Source organism: Cynoglossus semilaevis, chromosome 3 (genome assembly GCF_000523025.1).
Source record: "Cynoglossus semilaevis isolate Cse_v1.0 chromosome 3, Cse_v1.0, whole genome shotgun sequence".
In the NCBI taxonomy this organism is placed as follows: domain Eukaryota; kingdom Metazoa; phylum Chordata; class Actinopteri; order Pleuronectiformes; family Cynoglossidae; genus Cynoglossus; species Cynoglossus semilaevis.
In genome coordinates, this window is record NC_024309.1 from 527,695 (window position 1) to 537,340 (window position 9,646).

Below are 9,646 nucleotides of genomic sequence, written 5' to 3' on the forward strand. Positions count from 1 at the left end.
ATATGACAATAAAATCAAAGTTGAGTCGGCTTTCTGACAGTTTTATCCTCCAGGACTGACCGGGGATCATCTGATCATGTATTATCTACCGTGCGCCTGTTACCAATAAGTGGTTTGGTTTGTTCTTGTGTAAATGAATAAAAAAAAAAAAAAAAATTATGACTATTGGTTAAGTCGATGATCAAATATCTGGTGACCGAATTAGAGGTAAAGAGGGCGTTGGCACATGAGAAAGAAAAAAAGTACAACACTAGTGCACAACATTAAAACAATAAATCAAAAGTCCTTTTTTTTTTTTGGAAAAAAATGCAAACTAAGGTTTGACCAAAACCTTTTCTGTTTTAATTTTTCTTTTTTTTTTTTTTTAACTTTCCTTAATGACAGAAGTAGGCAAACATTTCTTTAAATGTCCTATCAATAAAGATTTTTTATGATGCTCCAAAATCCACGACATCTTTCAGTTAACATTCCTCTTTGTTCTGGTGCACTGGTGGCACTGGGTAAACAAATAATTTGAATGGCTCAACTGCATTATTTTGCTAATGCCTCATTGTACAATAAGTTATTATGACATTTGCGGAAGACAATTTTAAGATGTAACTAGTTAAAGTTTGAATGAACAATTCATGTCTAAAAAAGCGGCCCAATAGTTATCTTAGGAAAATGCCAGCTGCTTTACTTAGTTCTCTAAATTTCTAGTCTTCCGAGCCAAGTACAACAACCTGTTCCCGTCTTGATCAATGCATTCAGTTGAGATTCATTTGAGGCTTTTAGACAGCCAGACTTACCTTGAGCGTGTCAGCACAGAGAACATACTCATGTATGGCAGGGCACAGGATTTCAGAGAGATGCTGAGTCTGCTCCTCTGTTTCCTTACTACAACGCTCCACACAGTCGGCCACACTTTTCAGGGAATCCGCCAGGACATCCTCCGAATTTGCCCATTGGACATACATGGGGTGGTACTGCTTTAACTCATCCAGGTACTCTGGTGAAACAGAGGACAAAGGTGAAAAAAAAAAAGTAAAAATGACCATGACATTCTATGAAGTTTCGCATTAAGCTGCTAATCAAAAAAGGAATTATGAAACATCTGACCAACTGACCACCATACATCTGAAACCATACAGTTCCATTTTTCTAAATAACTCATGAGTGATTATTATTATGATTTTATTTGCATATCCCTTTTGCTCAATTGCATTGATCATTGTTCAGTTTTTTTCCCCCCCATTCTTAGCAGTGTTGATCTACTCACTAATGTCATATTAATAAAGTGAAAATTAGTCGACTTGTCCAGTACTTCTTAATGGTCCACTGCTTTTAGAATCTCAAGTTGGAATTAATATAATAAAAATATGCTTGTTTGACAAATGCACTGATTTTTGCCCTCTGACTTGAAATGGTGAAACGACCACAAATATAGCAAAAGGGGTCAGGGTTGCATTTACGGCGAGAATATACATACCTATTTAAATAAAACACTAAGATAAAATAGTTACAAGCTTTGAAAACTAAAAAAACAGCATAAAATGAAATAGAACTTATAACGGTACGCCCATGGTTACATGGTTAAGAGAAAAGTCAGCACAAATCCTCTTAATTCCTACTATCCTAGCTTTCTGTTTGCAGATATTGATAGTACTGACCTATTGGAGAAATATAAGATTTTTTTTTATTTTTTATTAATCAGTGTAACAAACTACAATACACGCTCTAAATTCCATGCATGTATCACTCTACCTTTTTGTTCCCTGATGATCCTTTGAGTGACTTTATCAGCAGAGGTTATCTTGCTGCTGAAGACTTCCAAATACTCCTGCATCTGAGTGAACTCTTCGGGTCGGCTCTTCAATCCCCGTACGGTGTTGGCCACTGCCCTCACTGTTTCTCCCATTCTGCTGAGGAAGCCTGGACCCTGCTTCTTGTGAGATGCCAGATCCTGCAAACAGTCAAATGACAATCACACACAACAAAGGCACTGAACTGTGCACGTTCACACTCTCTGAAGACGTCTGTGAACCAACATATGTTCAAATCCGCCATCATCAACCTCAGAGGCGAGAGAGTACAGTATGTCAACAGCGTACTAGTCTTTTATCCAAATTGTGCTAGAAGATGTTGATGGCTAGAGAACAACAATTTTAGTAAAATAGCAGATTAAAAAGATGATGAAAGATGAAAGACTAATTTACTTGTTGAAAATGAACAGATGCAGAGCCGGTTGCGGTAACTGCCTTACTTGCTGGATGGAACTAGTTTGTCACTTTTGTTGATTTAAACCAGTGATCACCAATTGGCGGCACGCGCGCCGAATCTGGTCCATCGAATCCTCCAGTCTGACCTGTGACTGGATTCCAAAGATCTAATAATGAGTGTCTGGCCCCAAGGTGTCTGTAAATAAATATCCTCACCCTCTGAGAAATATAGAGGCTGACCCCCCCCGTTTGCAACTGTCTTCTTTTCCTGAATGTGCAGTATTGCTAAGCTGGGGTTGAGCAGGGATTTTGAACAACTTTTGGCCGTACGACTAAAGTCATGCAGCCTGCGTTAATATGCTTGGGGTCTTAACCAGAATCAAAAAATAAAAATTGTAATTGAAACAGCAAGGGGGAAACGTCTGACTTCAGCCTCTTATCCATGTGCTTTTTCCTCCCAAATTATTATACAAGTGTTACAGTATTTACTTTTACACTTTGCCTATATGCAAAGTGAATATAAGGCGCACTACGTATGTAACAAATGAGTTGCCTGTTGCGAATGATATATATATATATATATGATGTTGTGCCACCCCTTGAGTTCAGACTCGCACTCATAACGATAAACAACAGTGAAAGCTATTTTTTGTTACTTTTGACAACTTTTAATTAATGATCCACATTAGCTGTCAGGAAATATTTCACTGAGGTAGACACTCCTGCTTGTACTCTAATGTTGGAATCAATTACAATTCCCTCATATTCTTTACCTCTCTTCGTCGTATCGTCTACTCCTGTTGTTTTAGCAACATGGTATTCACAAAAGCTCTGTTATATTGACTCTGGCTTTGTTTGAAAACGGCAACTTGAAGGCCACCTATTTTAGGAAGCATACAACCTACAGCTCTCTGCGGAGTGTCCATCTGTATAGTGCTTTCATTTTCTGTGTACGTATATCGTCCTCCAATGGTGTTGAAATTATTTTGAGAACACAAAGTGTACAGTTTTAGTGTGAAACCTACAGCCTCGGTAAGGAAGACTTGGAGGTGCGGGCTGAAGGACAGAACGGGATGGTTAGCAGTCTTTTTAAGGAATCGATCGAGCGCTTTCCTTCTGGTCTCGATGAAGTCATTACTGAAACGTTCCACCATGCCTTTTACCACAAACTTCTCTGGCAGTGGCTACAAAAACAAAAACAGACAGACAGACAGGATGAATACAAAACCAAAAGTATGCTGTAGAAAAAGTTCTTTGGAAAGTTTTGCACACATATGCATTGCTTGCGTTAAATGAGGGGGACATGGATATTGTGGTCAGCAGATAGTTGAAAGCAGATGATGTAATACATCATCTAATACGTACAGCAGATGACTAATACATACATGGACGATGAGTGTTGGATGGTTTTCCTCCAGTTTGCTCCGGAGCCACACAAAGTCCTGATAGCGCCGGTGTACCTCGTATTCACTGGAGTCAAACTCACTCCTCGTGGTCTAGGTATAAAAGCAGAAGTGACATTCAGACTCAGATTGAAATCATTGAGAACCCGATAACATGTATATTTTTATCTGTACAAACCACTGTTTCACATCTCTGTCAAGTTAGACAACCACAACGTGGAAGCGGAATTGACATCAACCCGCCTACAGGAAGTGATCATTTCAACTTGCATAATGTCTCCAGACTTGCTGAAAATATACAATTTACTTCTAATAAATTAAAAAAGTTTGCTAATCTTGCCATTACAAAACTATTTGATTCTAGAAAAAGCCGAATCATACAAAGTGTTGTGACAACTTTTCTTGCTGTTGGGTACTTTTCGTGTAAGCTGATGGCCATCGTGGTTGCGTTTAACTCATGTTAGAAGTAGGGTTGACTCAATACAACTTTTTCATGTCCGATACTGATTTCAATACTGCAAGATATGAACTTTTCTCCTTCAGCATGCTCATGGCATATTACGAAAGTTAAGGTGAGCATTTGGGCTTACGTGTCAGATCGGACAAAGTATAGCTTTTTTCTTTTTAAAAAACTTCCATCATTGACACACAGCGTTAAAACACGCGTACTAGTTCACATGGGAATTAGTTGGTGAGTGAAGCAGACGAATACATTGCCGTGTTGCTCATTGCGTGGGGGGCGGCCTTGTTTTGATTCGCCGGTTGTATGCCCCACATAGGAATGTGCTATATTTGCCTTCTTTCCTTTGGGGTTTTTTTCTTGGGAACTTTTTGAACCTTCATTGTGGCTCCCAAGAGTACATATGACTCTTCTGATGTTTCTACAGTATGCCCTAGACTATGATGTCAAAACTCTGTTAACAAAGTGAGTGACATCTTTATATGTACAGTATGTGAGATCCGACTCACGGTGAAAGTCGAGGTACGTCACACCGCAGGAACGGAACTGTGACATAAGTCGAGGACCTCCCTTTATTATCTATCAAATCCCACTACTTTGATGTCATTTCAGTTCTGAGTTCGATTCCCAGAGAAACCATATACTTGGTGCCTCCGGGGGGCAGACTGTCGGAGCATCTGTTACAGAAAAACACACAATTTTTCAAGTATAGGATCAATAATATTCAATGTATTATTATTATATTATTATTCTGGGTCATCTTATGGACCTCTACCTGGTGGAATGTGCCTTGAATGCCACAACAGCTGGAGACATCCTAACCAGATGGCTCTTCATACAGAGGTGGAATTGTTCAACATTACGAATAGAATATAGGCATATTAAAAGTGAAGTTTTAAGACAGTAGCGAGATCTGCTGTGATGTATGGTTTATCATTTTCACTGGGAGCGACCAGGATGCACAGCGACAGAAATGACCAAAACGGAGGTACAGTTAAAGTAGAGCACTTTGTAGAAAAGTAAGATTTGTTGAGGAGAGATATTTAGGACAAAGGATGTTGAAGATGAAGTTGTGAAGTAGACGTAGTGAAGATGGCGGCATGGAGATGGTAGGAAGCAGTGAGAATAAGATGGCGGCATATGATCCACTGTGGTGGAAAGGAACACCTAGAAGAAGAAGTCTTACACTCAAAGAGAGTTGCTTTTAAAGAGTCAAGAACATGTAGTTCTTTCCACAGCCTTGACATGCAACTACACTCATCCAGACTCAGACAGTACACATAATCGAGAACATTTTACAGCTTAATGAAACTGATGAAACTTACTCGCGTCAGAACCCTGTACATAATGAAGGTCTCAATGGCAGTCACATGACTCTCTGGGTCGTCAACTGTGATGTAAAGGTCTTTGGTATGAATGTCCCGATGCTCTTCATCTCCGTCCTCCTCCAGTCTGTACTGATTGACCATTGAGCTAGGAGAGTTGGGCACAGGGTTCCCATCTCCATCGACATGGGATGTTTTCTGCACCGATGAGATGATAACAAATGGTGTTACGATACAAGAACATTTTCAGACTCTTTCAAATGTACTGATTTACTGAAATATACTGCTGACACCTACAGTAAAATGCAAACATTTATTTAAAAACTGTATTGAAGGAAAACAGTGAACCAATAACTCATTATCAACAACAACAAACTGCAGGAAGGCAAGGAAATTTAAATGATTAAGAAAACATTTAGGTCCTAGACCTGGCAGCTACTGTACTGCAGAGGATTTGTTTCCTGGCCACAAGACCACGCCCTTGGAAGATGTATATTCGTAGAATTAATAATTGCTCTCAACAGGCCCAGATGGCTGGAAAATGTTAAATGTTGTTGAGCTTATATATTTGAGTATTTAGAGTTGTATATTGTCTACATCTGCTTGAAATACTTGAAAATGAAAATGTATTTTAAAAAGGAAGTCAAGTCAAAGTCAAAGTCAACTTTATTGTCAAAAAAGGGAAGACAGTTGATGTATACACATGCATACACAAAACCTAAAACAGTTTATTTCAGCAACCACAGTTATACTGCCAATGACTGTAGAGGATCTAAAGGACTAGATTTCATATTTTATGACACTTTACAGAATGGTGAGCTTTTAAATGTAGTCTTACAACATTTCTGACTATAATGATAATGAACACATAAAATATTTAAAGAGAAAAATAAGCTTTCTGTATTCTAATAATATTTTACCTGGTCTATGGAATAATGAGAACGTTGTCGTTAAATCCAGCAAATTAAGTAAAATGAACCTAACGAGCCATGTTTTTATTTGCATTATATACATTGCTGGTAAAAGTATGAATCTTTGTGTATGAGTAATTATTCTGCGGACGAATTTATTAGGACAACCAACAGATGTCATTACAATATTACTGTGTGCGTTTTATTTGTAAAATGCTTTGTTTGGGGGTAGTTAATATTCAAATACTAAAAACATGAACTGGTTTTCGTTAGGAATACTAGGAAAAATGTTGTCAAGTACGAAGGTCAGCTCATCAGCTGATCCCGGCCTGGTCTTTGTCCTACGTAGCGATGTTTGTGTTCATTTACGACAAACTGGTCATGTTTAAAACACAGTCTTAAGTAAATTAAACACTAGTCAGAAAGACATATGCCCACTCTGTGGCTGAGTCTGAAACGTTTGCGTTTTTTTCAATTTGCGTTTTATTATGTATACATGTATTTTACCTTGCTAAAAACCTCAAGGTCTTCGTCCTCATCCATATCCAACATGTGTCCCGAGAAGTCCGCGGGGAGAGTCTGGCCGTTAATGTCCATCTCAAACTTTTTTAATGGAATAACTTCATGAGACGGAAGTAAAGGAAGGCGAAACTGTTGACTCCTACCACAACTTTACAGCAGCGCAAAGGAGTGAGGCCGAGCAGCATTTCCCAAAAGACTTTACAAAATAAAAGCATGGTCGCAATAATGATTGTTACTTTTTATTTGCGCTTTATTTTTTAACAAATAAAGTGACCCAGTCATCTTAATACAAAGAAAACACATGATTTTATTATCAGCCACTTTATTGTTGCCAGCCATAAAGAAAACACGTGATTTTATTGTTATCAGCCACTTTATTGTTGCCAGCCAGATGTTATGGAGAAATTGTTAGGAGATGCTGAAGAGAAGGTTAACCAGAATTGCTGAAAATGAAAAATGGTGGAGTCGGTCAATAACCCATATTTTAGAACGACAACTTCTTCAAAACTCTTCAAAGATAGAATCTAAACACTTTCATTGTGGGACAACTGGAAACACAAATTAAGATAAGTAATGACAATGTGTTGACAGTTAAGGAGATTAATTTATAATCTAATAATCAGTTTTATTGCTTAAATAGTGGTATATGAAACATGATTTCACTACACATAAGCATAAGTGACAAAGAAGGAAGAGTTGAAATGGTACAGTATTAATTATGAAAGGGTTTATTTATTCTTTAGCTGTATAACTATAGATTTGCCTGTCTCTTTCTCCCTCTCCCGCAAAGTAGCCGAGGCCTTAATTTTGACGAAACATGGAAGAACTTCCGGTGGGCGATGTTTCCGGTCACTCAGCTCAGACAAGGGGGTGGATCCGGAAGATTTAGGAAAGTAACCCCCTTCGAGATTTAGCTGTTGTGCTTTGCATTTACAGTATACGTTGTCAAAATGGGAAATTTAGGTTTATTGCAAAACCTTACGTTATTTTCCATTCAGAAATGTACTTCAATAAAGTAGTGATTGGAACTACACACATTGCAATAGCGACAATGCCCTTTTGGTGGTTCTGTGCATGTTCTATTCTGTGCAATAGAGTTTCCTTACCGTAAATACTGTAAATAAGTTGACGCATGTACATAATATATAGATTGCGAATAACTTATTTTGTTGACTGAAGGATGGTTTACTGGGTATTAGCTAATGTTTGCCTCTTTAATCACCACATTTATTGAAAATCTCTCTCTCTTTCTTTAATCTAAATCGAGCCCTCATTCCCAGTCACTCGCTTGGTTATTTTACCAATTTTTATAACAATAATATAAAATGTTTTCTAAATTATTATTTTATATTATCACTATATTTGTTTATATCTATGTTTATGATGTTTAGATAAAGGGGATATTAATTTAATTAATTATCAATATATTTCTGGAACGAATTAATTGGTTTTTAGTTGTTTTTTTTTTTTTGGGGTGGGGATGCATTCTAGATATGAGTTGGTCGACACACGAGTGCTCTTAGGGAACGGATTAAACTTGTATCTAGGGGTACAACTGTATCCTACTCTGTCTTAGTTCATCTATGCAAGTTGGCAGTTAATATATATATGGGGCAAGATAAGGCCCGTTAGGCTTTTGAACCCGACCTGACAAATACTGGTACAAGGTATGGTTACATTAATTTAATTCCTTCTGTTTCATGGATTGTAATGCCACAAAATGGAGGCAATCATCTATTTTGCCAAATTTCCTTTGGAGGTTTAGGTCTAATCTTGTACATTTTATTTATATTAATTCAAAAAAGTTCTTTAAGTTTAGTTTTTACTTATATGTTAATGAGTCCAGAGTCATTGTAGCACAGTAGGAAGTACCATTGTCCTACAGTTGGAGGGTTGTGGGTTCTGTCCCAGTAGTGCTGGGGTTTTAACTCCAATAACCTGTAGTGGTAATGAATATATTGATAACATAAATAAACTGTCAAAATTAATTTCCAATATTTTCATTATATATTCAATCTCTAAAATATAGAAAAGGTGTACCATTCACTAACAGTGTCTGTCTCGCCGTTACACAATGCACCAAAAGATGTCACTGTTGAACAAGAAATGCGGTGTGTCAGGCTCTGGCATGGTCGTAGATGGTCTCCTTCATCTCCCGCTTCTACTCCCCACAGACCATGTTGCTGCTCCCACTGTCTTACAGCATCACGTTTTTCTAGTTCAAATCAAACACTTATTCTTTGATAGACACGACATTTCTTACATTAGGGGAGAACAAGTGGAAATATTTTTCAATTTGTTTTTATACCAATTGCTATCAATACACCTGACAAGTTAATTGACTTCAAATAGATTTTTGGGAGATTTTTCTTAAGCTGACTTTGTTAGTTTAAAAGGAATTTGGGTAAAGATTTATGTATGAATTAAGGACAGACTTGTGACAAATTATCACACAGTACTTTTTTTTTTTTTTTTGGAATTGATTATGTGTAACTCTCAGCTCACCTACGTCAGTGCATCATTATGCTGCTCCCTCAAACACGGCCAATTATCCCTAATGGACAGGAGATTTTTTATGACTGTCGATCCATTTGCTCATGTACAGTTACTATTACGGCCTTTCTAGCATTTGCCCGTGTCACTGTGTCTAGTCGGTACTCACTGCAGAAGCTCACTGAATCAGAAACACACTGTGAGATAGACGTCTTCCCTGTATTTCTTATAATGGCATCGTAGCAGTGGCTTTACAAATAATGTTTCACTCCCTTCTTGCCATTTTTGCAATTCAAAATTATGTGGGTGTTGCTTGAGCTGAATACCAAAAAGA

At 37.7% G+C, this 9,646-nt stretch overlaps 1 protein-coding gene across 1 annotated transcript in view; it reads right to left on the reverse strand.

Annotated features, from left to right (window-relative positions):
* Positions 1-6,991, reverse strand: part of snx7 (sorting nexin 7) — a 12,666-nt gene extending 5,675 nt beyond the window's left edge. Inside the window, exons 1-6 of the mRNA XM_008307387.3 lie at positions 6,805-6,991; positions 5,387-5,584; positions 3,584-3,694; positions 3,224-3,382; positions 1,744-1,942; positions 789-988 (exon numbers count right to left, since the gene is read on the reverse strand). Of these exons, the coding sequence (XP_008305609.1) occupies positions 789-988; positions 1,744-1,942; positions 3,224-3,382; positions 3,584-3,694; positions 5,387-5,584; positions 6,805-6,894 (957 nt within the window). The 5' untranslated portion in view covers positions 6,895-6,991. The remainder of the gene's footprint in view (positions 1-788; positions 989-1,743; positions 1,943-3,223; positions 3,383-3,583; positions 3,695-5,386; positions 5,585-6,804) is intronic.
* Positions 6,992-9,646: the final 2,655 nt, after the last annotated feature.